Source organism: Topomyia yanbarensis, chromosome 3, assembly GCF_030247195.1.
Source record: "Topomyia yanbarensis strain Yona2022 chromosome 3, ASM3024719v1, whole genome shotgun sequence".
Taxonomy (NCBI): domain Eukaryota; kingdom Metazoa; phylum Arthropoda; class Insecta; order Diptera; family Culicidae; genus Topomyia; species Topomyia yanbarensis.
In genome coordinates this window covers 238,060,055-238,077,906 of record NC_080672.1, presented here as the reverse complement: position 1 = coordinate 238,077,906, position 17,852 = coordinate 238,060,055, and the positions used below count along the sequence as shown (strand labels likewise).

Sequence of the window (17,852 nt, the reverse complement as noted above, 5' to 3'; positions counted from 1 at the left end):
ATGTCTTTACAACTACCTTTCTTGGCGCTAGTCGTTTCGAATTATCCTATTTAGCTGGTGCTGAGCGGGGTGCTCTCATAGTAATAGGAATTTTTGCTTACCGATTCCCGTTTTCGTAAGCCATTTAGCTCTCAGGCACTAGGACAGACCACAGGCGGTGGTATTTTTCTGGATGATCTTATCCCGATTTCTCTGACTTCGTGTTGTTTGTTTGTTGTTTTTCATCCATAGCTGATGTTGCAAGCTCAGAAAGAAGAGAAATATTTCAAAAGTAATTCAAAGCTTTCATTGGAATGGGTTTGAGCCCCCCTCCTCCTTACTTCGCTCCTTTGCGCACGGGCCTGCCTCTATGTTATTAATTCTCAACTTACATCGATTTGAAACTTTACACTAGTTTTTAAATAACTTTCGTTCTGGACTGTACGTCTGTAATCTGTGGTCTCATTTTTCAATTTCTTCTCAAAATCCAGGGGTGATTTATTGTTAATCAGGTAATAAGCAATAAACCACCCTCGCTTATCTGTGAATTCCTGATCCAGATCGATTGGTCTTTATATTCGCACCGATCTCGTTTGAAGTACATCAAACATTAGGAAGACTGACATTTTTTAACGGGCGGTGACAACTATATTGCCAACTATTTAGATTTATTTTATTTTGATCTTTGTAATTTTTGCAACTCAAGAACCGCGTTTTCGGATAAAAAATACTTGTTTTTACAAATTTTGATCACCAACTTATAGGGTGTAGAGTATTTTATTCAAAATCGAGTTAATTGTATTGTCCATGCAGGAAAAGAAAAGGTGACAATATAGTTGCCACTGTCTTATAAAGGGGTAAAACAGCTAACACGGGGACGACTGCGTCATATTCAACCCGATTATACGGTACAATTATTTTCCTCCACCACAAGCTTCTCAGGGCTAATTATTGATGTTTCTGTCACCGCCGAATATTGCTTCATTAGAACTCGAAAAATCTGCAATAGATTCAAACATTTCTTGTCTTCAGTCCGGAAAAGTTTACAAATAGCCCGGTTGCGGAGGGTGGGTTTATTTTTAGTCGGGGAGGTGATTTTGTTGTGACATCCATCTCGCCTTGAGACAAACCATTATCAGATGTTTTTCAGTTGGACAAAGGTCCAACGGCACGGCACGAAATATTATCTGTCATTCTGGCTGAGACTTGCGCGCTATTCATTCAACTTTCAGCCAAAATATCTTATGAAGGTTGCAATGATGTTCGGAAGGATTATTTGAAAAACATCCATACCATGCAAAAATCATATAGGATGAAATACTCTTGCTTATAACACTAAACTTTTGCACTCTCTGCCTTTTACTACGTGATGAAGCTACAATATGCACATATTTGTATCACACATACTTATCTATACATCACACTTACTTTCACTTTGAACACACGTACATATTACATTTTCAATGATAAAGTGTAGCGAAAATTATTTTTTATTAAATTAATTTTTTGAGGACCTCGCAAAAATAGGTCTTGCCAAGAACCTTCCAAACAAGTATTCTACACAAAAAATATAATTTTATTGGTTTTGTGACAACTCAGAAAAAAGGTATCTAAAACTTTTGGTGTAGGTTTTAATAATACTTCTCCTCAGTCTCTACGCATCGCTCGATCGAGATAGAAGTGTTTTGTTTTCGGTCTGTTGGAAAAAGAACAGTGCAGTAATCCGCGTTCAAGGTTATTTTGCCATTCTCTGCCTCTTCGAGGTTTGGACTTTTATTCTTTTGTGCGTGTGTTAACCGTTAGGCCACATTCCTCAACCTTTTGTTCGTAAAGCGAGGATTGAACAATAACCAGCTATTTAAGCTGGACTGGTGCGTCGTGGGAAACGAGTATACAGATAAGTGAAATCTACCTTTTTGATACATTTACGGCTTTTTCCCGTCTGCGCGGGTGCTGACCCCGTGCATTGACGGTGTCGATGGCTTCCTCCCCGGATGGCCAAATGGAGATCGAGTCGACTCCTAAGGCTCTCCCCCGACCCAAACAATATCCAGAGCTCTCGACCGGTCCCTTTGTGGTCTTCTTTCGGCCCAAAACAAAATCGCTGAATCTATTACAGATTTCAAAAGACCTGACGGAACGGTTCTCGGCTGTGACCGAAATAAAAAAGGTCCGCTCAGACAGGCTGAGGGTCGTGCTGACTAACTCAAAGCAGGCAAACGATATTGCTTGCTGCGAGCACTTTACGAAGGACTATCACGTGTATATTCCAGCTGTAAAAGTACAGTCTGAAGGCGTTGTCACCGATGACAGTTTGACATGCGAGGATCTGCTGCAGTACGGGGTTGGCCGTTTTAGAGACCGCATACTTCAGCCAGTGAAAATACTCGAGTGCAAGCGTTTGCACTCAGTAGTAGTTGCGGGGGATGGTTCAAAAACGTACCCCCAATCAAACTCTTATCGGTTGACCTTCGCTGGTACCGCTTTGCCAAATTACGTCCTCTTGCACAAGGTTCGTCTGCCTGTGCGTCTGTTTGTGCCGCGGGTCATGAATTGCACAAAGTGTAAACAATTGGGTCACACAGCCACCCATTGTAGCAATAAGGCCCGCTGTGGAAAATGCGGGGAGAATCATCTAGATGATTCGTGCAGTAAGAATGCTGAGAAGTGTCCTTACTGTGCAGAGAATCTGCATGATATCTCGGCATGTCCCGCGTACAAACTACGCGGGGATAAACTAAAACGTTCCCTTGCGGGACGATCCGAACGTTCTTTCGCAGAAATGCTAAAGAAAGCTACACCACCAACCTCAACAAACATCTATGCTCACTTGCCTCCTAACGAGGGCGAAGCTGATGACCCACAAGAGGGAACATCTACTAGGGCGCCTAGAAGTTATAGGAAGAGGAGGAACATTTCCTCTCCTAAAGTTCGTTGTAAAGGCCAGAAGGTATCCCTTGACGGGACTCAGAAAGTCACATCTATTGGAAGTGTTGCAACCAAACCGAAGCAATTAGCTCCTGGTCTCGGAGGATTAAACTCAGAGAAGGAGTTCCCAGCACTTCCCGGAACATCAAAAATCCCAAGTGTTCCTCTGTTTCAGTTCGAGAATAATCGCGGCACTGGAATTATCAAACTCTCGGACATTGTGGACTGGATAATAAAAACTTTCAATATAACTGATCCAATTAAAAGTCTTATGTTAGCTTTTCTCCCTACAGTAAGAACATTTTTGAAGCAGTTGACTGCTAAATGGCCCCTCCTTTCAGCGATTGTATCCTTCGATGGCTAACTCATCGAACGAGGTCACGGATTTGATCACTGTTCTACAGTGGAATTGCAGAAGTATCATCCCGAAAATCGATTCCTTCAAAATTTTAATAAATAATTTGAGTTGCGATGCATTTGCATTATGTGAAACTTGGTTAACTTCCGACATAGATCTCAACTTCCACGACTTTAATATTATTCGCCTGGATCGAGACACCCCCTATGGAGGAGTGCTTTTGGGGATCAAAAAGCGCTATTCCTTCTACAGAATTAACCTTCCCTCGATAACAGGTATTGAAGTTGTCGCTTGTCAAGTAACAACCAAAGGCAAAGATCTTTGCATAGCTTCCATATATATTCCCCCCAACACCGCGATTGGGCATCGCCGGCTACATGACATCATAGAATCCCTGCCAGCACCGCGACTAGTTTTAGGCGACTTTAACTCTCACGGTACGGAATGGGGTGGCCTTTATGATGATAACCGTTCCTCTTTAATTCACAATATTTGCGACAACTTCAACATGACAATTCTAAACACAGGTGAAATGACACGGATTCCTCCCCCACCTGCGCGCCCAAGCGCATTAGATTTATCCCTTTGCTCGACCTCGCTAAAGTTAGAATGCGCGTGGAAGGTAATCCCTGATCCCCACGGTAGCGACCATCTGCCGATCGTAGTCTCAATCAATAACGGCTCAAGGCCATTGGAAACAATCAATATTTCGTATGACCTCACACGAAATATCGATTGGAAGAGCTATGCTGCCGCGATATCCGACAACATCGAATCTACTCAAGAACTTCCTCCGGAGGAAGAGTACAGCTTTTTGGCTGGCTTGATTCTCGACAGCGCGAATCAAGCTCAGACTAAGCCAGTACCCGGCGCGAACATACAAAAACGTTCTCCCAATCCCTGGTGGGACAAAGAGTGCTCAGACGTGTACGCAGAGAAGGCCGCCGCGTTTAAGACCTTCCGGAACGACGGGCTACCCGCTAGTTTTCGACAGTACGCGACGTTAGACAAGCGAATGAAGAGTTTGATGAAAGCCAAAAAACGCGGTTATTGGCGCCGGTTCGTCGACGGATTAACGAGAGAAACATCGATGAGCACTCTTTGGGGAACAGCCCGACGTATGCGAAATCGAAACAGTACTAATGAGAGCGTGGAATATTCAAACCGTTGGATATTCGATTTCGCCAAGAAGGTTTGTCCGGATTCCGCCCCGGCACAGAAGATCTACCGCGCCGCGTCCCGTCACGATAACGCGAACGAAACACCTTTTTCGATGGTGGAGTTCTCACTTGCTCTCTTGTCGTGTAACAATAAAGCTCCAGGGCCAGACAGAATCAAATTCAACTTGTTGAAGAATCTGCCAGACTCTGCCAAGAGACGCTTGTTGAACTTATTTAATAAGTTTCTTGAGGGTAACATTGTCCCACACGATTGGAGGCAAATGAAGGTCATCGCCATCCAAAAACCAGGAAAACCAGCCTCCGACCACAATTCGTATCGACCGATCGCAATGCTATCTTGTATCCGGAAGTTGTTCGAGAAAATGATCTTGTTTCGCCTCGACAATTGGGTCGAAGCAAATGGCTTACTGTCAGATACACAGTTTGGCTTTCGCAAAGGCAAAGGGACGAACGATTGTCTTGCGTTGCTCTCAACCGAAATTCAAATGGCCTATGCTAGTAAAGAGCAGATGGCATCAGTGTTCCTAGATATAAAGGGGGCTTTTGATTCAGTTTCTATCAACATTCTTTCAGAGAAGCTACACCAGCATGGTCTTTCAGCGACTTTAAACAACTTTTTACTAAACTTGTTGTCGGAAAAGCACATGCATTTTTCGCATGGTGACTTATCGACATCACGATTTAGCTACATGGGCCTTCCCCAGGGCTCATGTCTAAGCCCCCTGTTATACAATTTCTACGTCAACGACATTGATGAATGTCTTGACAATTCCTGCACGTTAAGGCAACTTGCAGACGATGGCGTGGTGTCTGTTACGGGACCCAAAGCTGTCGATCTACAAGGACCATTACAGAATACCTTGGACAATTTGTCTGCTTGGGCTATTAAGCTGGGTATCGAATTCTCCACGGAGAAAACTGAGCTAGTTGTATTTTCTAGGAAGCGTGAACCAGCACAACTACATCTTCTATTAATGGGTCAAACTATAGCTCAGGTCTTCACAGTAAAATATCTAGGGGTCTGGTTCGACTCGAAAGGTACTTGGGGATGCCATATTCGGTATCTGAAACAGAAATGCCAACAAAGGATCAACTTTCTTCGTACAATAACCGGAACGTGGTGGGGTGCCCACCCAGGAGACCTAATTAGGTTGTATCAAACAACGATACTGTCGGTACTGGAATACGGATGCTTCTGCTTTCGATCCGCCGCGAACATACATTTCATCAAACTCGAAAGAATTCAGTATCGTTGTTTGCGTATCGCCTTAGGGTGCATGCAATCGACCCATACGATGAGTCTCGAAGTCCTGTCGGGCGTTCTCCCGCTGAAAAATCGATTTTGGGAACTCTCATATCGATTGCTCATTCGATGCGATATCTTGAACCCGTTGGTGATTGAAAATTTCGAAAGGCTTGTTGAGCTCAATTCTCAGACCCGTTTTATGTCCCTGTACTTTGACTACATGGCGCAAAATATTAATCCTTCTTCTTACAATCCCAACCGTGTGCATTTCATAAATACTTCTGAATCTACTGTTTTCTTCGACACATCCATGAAAGATGAGATTAGTGGAATTCCGGACCACATACGCCCACAAGTGGTTCCAAATATTTTTTATAATAAATTCCGAGAAGTCGACTGTTCTAAGATGTTTTATACTGACGGATCAAACCTCGAAGGGTCCACTGGCTTCGGTATTTTCAATCAAAAGTTCACCGCCTCCTACAAACTCAGTGACCCTGCTTCAGTTTACGCCGCAGAACTAGCTGCTATTCAGTATACCCTTGGAGTCATTGACACATTACCCGCAGACCATTACTTCATCGTCTCGGATAGTCTGAGTTCTATTGACGCTATTCGCTCGATGAAACATGGAAAGCATTCCTCGTAGTTTTTGGGGAAAATACGGGAGCTACTGAGTGCTTTATCTGACAAATCTTTCCAGATTACCTTGGTGTGGGTCCCTTCTCATTGCTCCATTCCGGGCAATGAGAAGGCGGACTCCTTAGCTAAGGTGGGTGCCATTGAAGGTGACGTTTTTGAAAGACCAATTTGCTTCCACGAATTTTTCAGTATTACTCATCAGAGAACCCTCGAAAGTTGGCAAACCTCGTGGAGCAATGGGGAGCTAGGAAGGTGGCTACATTCGATAGTCCCTAAGGTATCGACGAAACCTTGGTTCAAGGGGATGGATGTGGGTCGTGACTTCATTCGTGTGATGTCTCGACTCATGGCGAACCATTACACGCTGGATGCACATCTCCGACATATTGGGCTCGTGGAGAGTGGTATCTGCGCTTGTGGCGACGGTTATCACGATATAGAGCACATAGTCTGGGCGTGCACCGAGTACAGTTTCGCCAGGTCTCGGCTTATGGACACCCTCCGGGCCCGAGGAAGACCACCCAACGTCCCGGTTCGAGATGTGTTGGCAAGCCGCGATGTCCTCTATATGTCCCTTATATACACCTTCATAAAAACCATCAATATCCAACTTTAACTGCCCCTTTTTCCTTATCATTCTCAGAAACGCTCTCTTCCACCTGTACCATACACCCACGATGGTTTGATGCGACTCCAAGGCAACACAAAACATCCCTGTCAAATGAGCCAACAAACACGGGACCTAAAGCACGAACATCACACGCACAACTCGAAATGTAGCCGATCAACATCTGAGCCGCACTACGAAATCGTCTGGAGAAACCCCTGCCATCTTAAGAACGACCACCCGGCGTCCCAGTACATGATTCTTCCTGATGAAGGCCACCCTGATTCTGTAATCCATCCGTTGATCTCCCGAAGTCTGAAACTGAAATAATGTTCTCCCCCTGCCATGTTTGTCCACCCTACTTCCCCTGACTCTTATACACAGAAGTAACACCCCTTCCCCCCCCCCAAATATCTTCATGAAGCATATAGCTCTTCTTGCCTTTTCTAGTTTTAAATATTATATTATATGATCTCGTTGAAAATGCCCAACTCTACTACCACATAAAATAACTCTAATTAATGTCTCCGAATCTCTACAAAATTTAATCACGCCCTCTAATTATTTCTACTTTTAAGATAGTCGTATAAATTTTCCCCCTTAGTTAAACATTATTTGCTCCAATAATCTCATTGCTAAAAATGTCAAACCATATTGCCATAAAAACTAAATGACCCCCTAATCTTACGAAAATTATATTACCCCCTTGTGTATATGTATAGCTAATCAATATGTAATCCCCTAGTTTTAAGTAATTTAAAATGTAAAACAAAACAAAATTGGCACCTTTAAGCTAACGCAAACCTGCCTTATCAAATAAACGAATTGGAAAAAAAAAAATACTTCTCCTACAGCTTAAACCATTTAAAATTTTATTAGCCAGAAAATTACTATGAGATGTTGTTCCTCTGTCATAATAATAATTTTATAATGGTTAACTTGATTGCAATATCAGCCAGGGTATTCAGATAAATTCAATTTTCTTGAACGATATAGACACTGTGGGTATTGTTACGCACGCAGCAGCGACAAGAAATAATCCAATTTTATCAATCCTCAATAAATGTTTATTTAGATTATAAAATTCCTAGGAAATAAGAGTAGATGTAAGTTGTAGCTTTTAGATTACAAAGGTATAATGCTTACTCTTAGTATTTCTTATTGTCGTGCAACGCTCCGTATAGCCTTTACATATGTTCATACGTTGCAGCTGTTATAGTTCATGGAATCTAGTGGTACATATGCTTAGGTGAGATGATTATGCCTACTGTTATAATTACTCACCTAATGGTAGCTCTCTCAAACGTTCGTATAAAGCTCAATGAGGAGTTTCAAGCTCTATCAATTCTAAATAAGCGAATAACTTCGTTTAGAGCATAAACACTACTAAATTTTGTGAGTTCTTACCCTAAATTATGCATGTGCTGATTATATACAGCAACCCGCCAACTGTCCGTACTATTGTTCTTCCGTACTATGTATTTAGCTATTATTTCAAGTTAGGTTAGGATGTAGTTTTAATTAATATTATAATCAATTTAAGTTAAGTTTAATTTTCTTCAAATTTTTCTCACCTATATATTTTAATTAGATTTAAGAGCTGAGATAATCAAGAGGAAACTCTAAATTTTAACTATCTAATGGAAAAGAAGATGGGACGCCTATCTATCACTTCGCACGATATAATACTGTTCACTTTTCCTTCTCTGTGACTTGCACTCGATCGATATAAGCTAGGTAGGTCACCTTCACCATCGCTGACGATCCCTCGGCTGGTGCACCCTCAGTACACTATCGGTGTTACTCTATGGACGGGGCAAATGGGGCTCGTCGGTCGGTGTAGCGTAATCAACACTCCCCCCCCCGTAATTCGTTGTGGATTCTTCAGCGACGCATTACTAGAAACGCCTACATCGAGCACTGCGAGTTTCACTGTTGGTCTCTCGTAAATTCCGCCGCTAACAGTTTGCACCGTTACTGATCGTACCTGTCCATCCGAGGCAACTTTCGTTGCTATGACTCTTCCCTTTGGCCAATAGTTTCGTGGGAACTTTGGATCGGCCACGATTACAATGTCGTTTACTTCGATGGGCTTCGTTGCCACGAACCATTTGGATCTTCTCGTGATGGTCTGAAGGTAATCTCGGAGCCACTGTTTCCAGAAACTGTTGGCAAGGGTTTGAGAAGTTTCGTAGTTGTTTTTCAAGGCACGAGAGCTATCGTCGAAAGCGGTCAATGGTTTCAGTACGTTGGAGGATTGGAGGAGAAAATGGTTGGGGGTTAGTACTGGAGAGAGGTCGCCATCAACGGGGATATTGGTCAACGGTCGAGAGTTGACGATATTCTCCACTTCATTTAGTGCGTTCTCGAGTATCTCGGCGGATACTACCCTTGACGCTATAACCTTACTCAAGTTCTGCTTCACGGTCCTGATCAAGCGCTCCCACGCCCCACTCATGTGTGGTGCCGAAGGTGGATTGAATCTCCACTCGGTGTGCCTTGATGTGAACTCGGTCACTAATTTGTCCTGATCTATGTTCCGAATCGCCTCTTCGAGAACCTTTTCAGCGCCTTTAAAGTTGGTGCCTCTGTCACTATATATTACCGAAGGTGTTCCCCTTCGGCTGAAGATATTTCTCAAAGCCATAATGCACGAGTCCGTCGATAGTGAGTATGCGACCTGCAGATGGATGGCTCTAGTAGTGAGACAGGTAGCTAGAACACCCCATCGCTTCTCAGTGCGACGACCGATTAATACCGTCATCGGCCCAAAATAATCCAAACCTGTGTGAGTAAATGGACGAGTATAGGCAGCCAGCCGCGCTTCTGGTAAGTCAGCCATCATTGGAGGACAGGGTGTTGCGCTGTCGTTATTGCACTGCTGACATTCCCTACGCACTCTCCTGTAGACAACTTTCAAGCGTGGGATATAGAAGTGCTGACGTAGTTCATTTACCACGGTTTCGTGATTTTGGTGATGGAACTGCCGATGAAAGTGAGCCACAACGAGTTTTGTTATGGTGTGTTCGTGGGGAAGAATTACTGGGTTGGAGGCATCTACATCGATGTACTTGCATCCCCCCGTCCGACCTTGAACTCGAAGCAGATTCTGATTGTCCAGTGTAGGACAGACACGGTAGATTGAGCTGCTCTTCGGTATTCGCTTCTTCTCTGCGGAGAAGGCATTCATCTTCAGGATTACCACCTCATCCGCGAACACGTCGCCTTGGGCTATGCGATACAGATAATTTTCGGCTTTGACCAGTTCTTCGTGGGTGAGTGGTCCACTAAGTGGTCGCTCCTTTTTCGCCAATCGTCTCCAGTTGGAAGCTTGCCGAGCGAACACTGCAGTTCGGCGTAACAGCGTCGTCCAGCTTGAGAATTTCTCCAGCGCGATCAGCGGTTCTGGTGCAACAATGTGTGTAAGTAGATGAGGACGAAGTTCTTCGTCAGTTGTTCCATACCGCCGCGAAGTTATAGGCCACTCTTCTACTGGTGTCGATAGGAACGAGGATCCCCGAAACCACGGACTTTGCGGGCTGAGATCCGGGAAACCTTTCCATTTAGTACCCAAGTCAGCTACGTTCTGTTTGGTCGATATCCAATGCCATTCATATACTTCCGTGCTCTCCAGAATTTCACTGACTCGAACGGCAACATATTGGCTGTATCTTCTATGGTCAGAGATCAGCCAGCAGCACACGTCCCTGGCGTCAGTGTGGAAGAATCGCTGATTCACCTTAAAGCTTAGGGCAGTTTGGACGGCATTCGTTAGTCGCACTCCGAGGACAGCTGCTTGAAGTTCGGCTCGAGGAATGGATAGGAAGCGAAGTGGAGCCACTCTCGTCTTGGCGGCCACAAGCGCACATTCTATATTAACTCCTTGTCGGAATCGCAGATAAACTGCGGCTGCGAACCCATTCTCACTTGCGTCGACGAATGTGTGTATTTGTACCTCGGCGTTAACTGAGATCTGGATCCGAAAGCATCTTGGAATTTCAACTTCTTCTACCTTGGGAAGGACTTTCAGCCATAGCAGCCACTTTTCGAACTCATTCTCTTCGATTTTATCGTTCCAGCCAATTCCAGAGCGCCATATATCCTGCAGCAAGACCTTGAGGTACATCAGAAAATATGCGATAAATCCGCATGGGTCGTACATCAGCATCAGCATTCGAAGAGCTTCTTTCTTGGTTGGTCGCCGTTGACCAGATAGGAGATCTTCCTGGCACTTCGAGGAGAGCTTAAAGGTAATGCAGTCTTTCTCTGTGTCCCACCACATTCCAAGAATTTTCTCCGTGGGAAGGCCATCATTGACGTTTAAGTTTTTATTGGTCACTGGTTTTTCATTCAGCGATAGCAGCACCGTCGATGAATTCGACAGCCAATTTCTCATTTCGAAGCCGCCTTCCTGGTGAATCATCTTGATGTCGTGTACGAGCGAAATCGCTTCCTCTTCCGTCTCGACGCTGATGAGCATATCGTCGACGTAATGCTGCTTGACTATCGCATGAACTGCGGCCGGAGACTCGTTTTCGTACAGTTTGGCATGCTTGTTTTTTACATACTGGGCCGTGCTTGGCGAGCAGCAGGCCCCGAACGTCATCACCTGCATGATGTAGACATTAGGTCCGCCTGTGTTCTCCTCGCGTCCCCAGAAAAACCGTTGACAATGCTGGTCCTCTTCTCGCATCAGTACTTGATGGTACATCTCCCTCAGGTCTCCGCAAACTGCTATCCGGTGTTCTCTAAATTTTATTAGCACGCTTAGCAGAGACGCTAGGAAATCGGGTCCCTTAAGAAGGACGGAGTTGAGCGAAACATCGTAAGCTTTCGCGGCGGCGTCCCATACCAACCTCGTCTTTGCAGGTTTGTTCGGGTTAACAACGGGGAATACCGGAAGATACCAGACCCTGGGATGCTGGATCGTGAGCTCGGCATCGGTAAGCTTCCGTATGTATCCTTTGCAGATGTAATCTGCGATCTTCGTATTCAAAACTTCTGCCAGATGCGGATCATTCTGCAGCCGATGTTCCAGGCACTCCCAGCGCTTTAGTGTCATTGCTTTATTGTTCGGAAGGCGTACACCGTCGTATTTCCAAAGAAGGCCTGATTCATATTTATCCCCTTTCCGATGCGTTAGTGTGTCCAGCATTTGTAGTGCCCGTTCATCTTCTGTGGACATGAGCACCTTTCCTGATTTGACCACGCCCATACTGTCAAGGGAAAAATATTCCTTCATGGCCTTATGTAGATATTCTCCGTTTTCTTGGTTACATGAGCAAATATCTAGCATATGATTGTTGACGACACCGGTGCTGGACGAACTATGTGCGACATATCCGTAAACGCACCATCCTAAGCAAGTCTTGACTGCAACTGGTTCCTTTGTTTTACCTTCACGACTCTTCGTTACGTGGCCAAGCTTGGCGTGGTCGACACCGATTAGTATGCGTGGAGCAGTGTCACTATACGACTCGATGGGAAGTCCTTCGAGGTGCCGGAACCGTTTCTGCAATTCCGAAATAATCATCGTTTGTGGTCACAGTTCTAGCTTGTTCACGGTACGCGCATCCGACAATGCATGTCTCATTGATTTGTTCGATGTGCCAGAAATCTGCAGACTGACCTTTTGGGACTTGCACTCCACTCTTTTCGTGCCACCAGTCCATTTTAGACACAAAGGTGCTATCTGTCCAGAAACTCCTAATTCATCTGCCAGTCCTTGCTCCAGAAGGGTCAGCTCAGAACCATCGTCGATAAATGCGTATGTATGTACTTCTTTCGACGGCCCGTATAGAACAACAGGAACAAACCGGAGAAGTACGCCACTGGTTTTAGTTTGATGGACATTGACACTGCTCTCGAGTTTCCCGCCGGGGATTAAAGAAGTGGATGGACCAGAAGTTATTGTTTCCGACTCGGACCTTTTGCTACCGTGAAGAAGGGGATGATGAAGGTATGTACATCCGTTGATTCCGCATGTCCTTTTCAGTTTACAGAGACTATTATGCCGTTGAAGGCATTTTCGGCAGAGTTTGAGTTCTTTGATCGTAGCCCATCTAGAATCGTAGCTGAACTCTGAGAACCGTTCACACTTGGCTACCGAAGAGCAGGTTCCCTTACATACTCTGCACGATTGCGATAAATCCTTTTTGTCCCTGGTTGGGTTATACGGTTGCTTCTTATCCGACTCGATATGCACGTTAAGGACGTTCTCCCTTCTGCTGCGGACCTTTGATTCGTCTTTCGGTCCGTTGTTCTGCGTTCCCATCACTGCGCTGGCATCTTCCGCCATCACGTACAACCAGGTACTAAACTCTAGCAATGTCGGTACCGGATTTCCCCTAGTCGCTCTTGCCCATTCCAACTTAAGTCCGGACGGTAGACGTTCTACCAGCTCGTATCGCAGAGAAGAGCTGTACATGTAGTCACTTATCTCGCACGCTTGTATTGTGGCGCAGAGATTCTTCACCGAAAGTGCGAAATCGACAAGAGTTTCTAACTTTTCGACCCTAGGAGCTGGCAAATCTCTCACCTTCTGGATGACCGCTTGAATGATCGCTTCAGGCTTGCCATATAACATTTTGAGCGTTGACATCACGCTCGCCACATTGCACGGGTGCAGCAATTCGCACCTTACCCTATTCAGCGCCTCACCTTTCAAACATTTCCGCAATCGAAGCATATTTTCTTCGTTTGAAAAACCGCACATTTGCGTTGAAGAGTTGAACATGGCCAGAAACAATGGCCACTCTTCGGCTCGTCCGCTGAACTCTGGCAAATCCTTGGGAACGGCGTGACGTGCAGCCAATTGACTTCTATTCAAAAGATACATGGTATCGTCACCATTATTTTCCGTGGGTTCAAGTCGATAACGTGGAGGATTTGGTGTTGAACCCTGTTCAGGAACAAAGTTGTCGACGCCACTCACCCTTCGGGTTAGAATACTAGGTTGTGTCCATTGCAAGTTGTGAGGAACTGGGCGAGGGGGACGCACCCCAATTTGTTGTATTGGACGTCCTCCAGGGTTTGATAGTGGAACGTGGAGGGGAACTTGTGACGTTCTTTCTCGATTGTAACCGATTGGTGGTTGCCCTTGACCGTAAGCGATGTGCTCTACAGGCTGCGAACATATCGGCTGCTGTTCATTAGTCAATGTGGGCTGAAAATGGGCCCCACCTCTATCACCAATACGGTCCGTACCCTCTATCCACTCCTCTATTTGCGATACTTTGTCGACTATTGACCCAACTTCATCCTCCTCACTATCGCTTCTGTATTTGTCGAGTATGGCGAATTTCATGTCCAGAAACCTCTGCTCCAAGGCTTTAGTCTCTTCCAGTTTGCGTAGCTGCAACTTCATCTCACGCCTTGATCGACTTCTGCTGGTACAGGTGCTCGACCTTGTTAGAGTATTGTTAGATCGCACAGATATTATATCCTCAGATGGTTCAGGTTCGTGTGTCGATTGTTGCTGTGAAGAACAGATATTGTCCGGATGGAGAGGATTGGTACTGTTACTAGTTCCACAAGACGGGCAACTCCAGTCTGTCTCTGAGACTGCTTCAGTAACATTTGCGCACGTGAAATGATACCAGTTGTCGCAGGAGTCACATTGGACCATTCTGCTATTATCCCGTTCATCGCACAGGGAGCAGTGATTATTTCGTGTGGATTGGCGAACTTTGTTTATCACGTTGGCACCCGCGGCGCCTTGCTGGCTTCCTGATTCCGTGTTAAGTACAGGAACATTCATAGCAGTGTTGAAAGAGAGTCCAAGTACTCGTTCAGGTTGCGTGTTGATGGCTGTTGCATCGGTGTTAACAGCAACGGCATTAGCAATGGCGGCGGTACCCTTTGTCTGAATCGTCAGCTTAGCGGTTTTTACTTTTTTATTGGATTTTGTATTGGAATGTTTGCCCGGCATCTTCTCAGTTCCAATAAGAGAATTTTATAATGTTACGCACGCAGCAGCGACAAGAAATAATCCAATTTTATCAATCCTCAATAAATGCTTATTTAGATTATAAAATTCCTAGGAAATAAGAGTAGATGTAAGTTGTAGCTTTTAGATTATAAAGGTATAATGCTTACTCTTAGTATTTCTTATTGTCGTGCAACGCTCCGTATAGCCTTTACATATGTTCATACGTTGCAGCTGTTATAGTTCATGGAATCTAGTGGTACATATGCTTAGGTGAGGTGATTATGCCTACTGTTATAATTACTCACCTAATGGTAGCTCTCTCAAACGTTCGTATAAAGCTCAATGAGGAGTTTCAAGCTCTATCAATTCTAAATAAGCGAATAACTTCGTTTAGAGCATAAACACTACTAAATTTTGTGAGTTCTTACCCTAAATTATGCATGTGCTGATTATATACAGCAACCCGCCACCTGTCCGTACTATTGTTCTTCCGTACTATGTATTTAGCTATTATTTCAAGTTAGGTTAGGATGTAGTTTTAATTAATATTATAATCAATTTAAGTTAAGTTTAATTTTCTTCAAATTTTTCTCACCTATATATTTTAATTAGATTTAAGAGCTGAGATAATCAAGAGGAAACTCTAAATTTTAACTATCTAATGGAAAAGAAGATGGGACGCCTATCTATCACTTCGCACGATATAATACTGTTCACTTTTCCTTCTCTGTGACTTGCACTCGATCGATATAAGCTAGGTAGGTCACCTTCACCATCGCTGACGATCCCTCGGCTGGTGCACCCTCAGTACACTATCGGTGTTACTCTATGGACGGGGCAAATGGGGCTCGTCGGTCGGTGTAGCGTAATCAACAGGTATAAAGAATAACTTTTGAACCAGAAGTCGTAACCTATTACTTTTCTTGGAAAAGTTGTACACTGTACTAGTATCTGCCGGAGTTAGGATTGTACATTTTTTAGAACACATAGGAAACTGTCTACAGTTTCCTATGTGTTCAAATTTTGCATTTAGTTAATGGTGATCGTAGTTCTAGATCGGTTTCACTGAATATGAAAATTTGTGCCACGCTAGAAGTCATATGTTTGTTAAACATGTATGTGAAAATAGTGAAAACTGACGAAGCTACGGCATTTATCTTGAAATGTATCCAGTGAAAATGAAATCGTGAACAGAGCTTTCGCACGATTGATTTGTTCAGGAATATTTCCTAAATTTTGAACGAAGGGTTTTGCACGCAAACTTTTATAAGCATAAAACATTATTTTCATCCTAATTATTAGCGCATTTCCCCAAAATTCCACGCGGCCTTTCCCGATTGAAAGGAACGGCCGCGCTCCATGATACGCCGCGCTTAGCCCATCTGTCATAATATCGTGATTTTGCATAACGAAGGGCTAAATAAATATGGACCAACAGGTCTGTGCCACAAAAGGAGAAGGGCTAAAGGATAACACATATTGTTCCAGAAAACAGCACTGCGTTATGCAACGTTTTGTGCAGGTTGATTATACCAGGTGCACGTTATGCCAAATTCACCACGTTCATTATGAATTCAAAAGTCCTTTTTAGATTACAGAATTGATAAAATTGGTTAAATGAGTTAAACTAATCAATCAAATTCTGTTTTAAAAATTGTCCTTGCGTTTAAACCAAAATGGGAGGCTTATTACTACCGCTACATACTAAATTTCAAGCGCAAATAGCAAATACAATTGCTATTTACACCAAAAGCTTACTCGAAACCTTACAGCAGCATTTAGGAAGCAGTGCGGCGTGTACGTTTCAGTGAATCTCAATAAAAATTCCAACGTATAAGACGAACTTGTTAATATTTAATGGAGTATACCAAATATCAAACGTAGTTAATTTAATCGTGCGTGTAAACGCGAAAAAGACGGGAGCGGACTTAGTGGGCTCAATGTCAGAACCACCACAACGAATTCTCTAGACTATAAATGGTATTGGCTTTAAATTTCCAAGCAAAAACGTGATTGGAACACTTCAACGAACCACCTGTTTTTTTCTTTTTTTTTCCAATACGGTGCACATGTGCCGGGCATGTCATGTTTGTTCTTAAACGACTTTTTTCTTCGCTCCAAAGAGCGTTGCGTAAAAGTTTGAGCTTAGAGATACAAAGAGGCATGAGTTTCGGGCTTCCGAGTTTTGTTTTTTTTCATGAGCTGTATAAGTATAGTCAAACATGAAATTTCAGAAACAACTAACGTACCGCGTTAGTAGCACAGCACCGGCTGGCTGGCTTGATTGCAGAGGGGAAGGAGCTCTCTGACCAAGAACTTATTTCTCATAACAGTTCGCGGTATGGCTAAAGCCGCACACTGAAATGAAAATGTCTTTTGTATTCATAAGATTTCTCATATGGATCGCACTTCGCTTAGCTGTGTAGAATTTATATGAAACCATTATGAATGTTACTAAAAGTTCATGTTAAAACTCAGTGATATCCAATAGGTTTGAATCTTGCGCGGTCAATTTGAATAATATTAGAATAGCATATTCAAGTTATATGAATAGCTAATGATCTCAGTTATCTCATTGCTACTGGGTTGGGGAAATAAGTCTGACAAGAAAAAAATGAAATGGCCGACCTAGAGCAACTCTTAAGTTTGAATAGCTCATAACCTGAACTTAGACGTAAAGTCGACGAGTTTTGGAGAAATTTTGAAGATTTGTTGCTCTTTAAAAATCTTACTTTTTTTAAAACTTTTTTCTCCGTTGTGGGAGCGGTTCTCTGGCTGATGCAAAAAGAAAAATCACGGGTAAATACAGGTACGTACAATAATTACGTGGATTGACGAAAAATCATGGGTTGGTGAGCGCTGGCTAACTAGTTTTGATTCTGAAACGGATGTTGCTATGTGTTTTGTAGTAGGGATTGTTGTTGGGATAGTGAGTAAAATGTTTGGTATAGAGAGGACAAAATTACCTAAACTGCAGACCC

At 43.7% G+C, this 17,852-nt stretch overlaps 1 protein-coding gene and 1 long non-coding RNA gene across 2 annotated transcripts; both read right to left on the bottom strand.

Moving 5' to 3' along the window:
• Window positions 1–8,724: 8,724 nt before the first annotated feature.
• LOC131687800 (uncharacterized) lies at window positions 8,725–12,474 on the bottom strand. Its single transcript, XM_058971891.1, has one exon. The coding sequence runs from the start codon at window positions 12,472–12,474 to the stop codon at window positions 8,725–8,727; it is 3,750 nt and encodes a 1,249-aa protein (XP_058827874.1).
• A 2,512-nt stretch (window positions 12,475–14,986) lies between these two features.
• Window positions 14,987–15,690, bottom strand: LOC131686762 (uncharacterized). Its single transcript, XR_009305181.1, has 3 exons — window positions 15,300–15,690; window positions 15,177–15,239; window positions 14,987–15,121 (listed from the first exon to the last, which is right to left on the bottom strand). It is a non-coding gene; the product is annotated as an uncharacterized LOC131686762 (long non-coding RNA).
• Window positions 15,691–17,852: the final 2,162 nt, after the last annotated feature.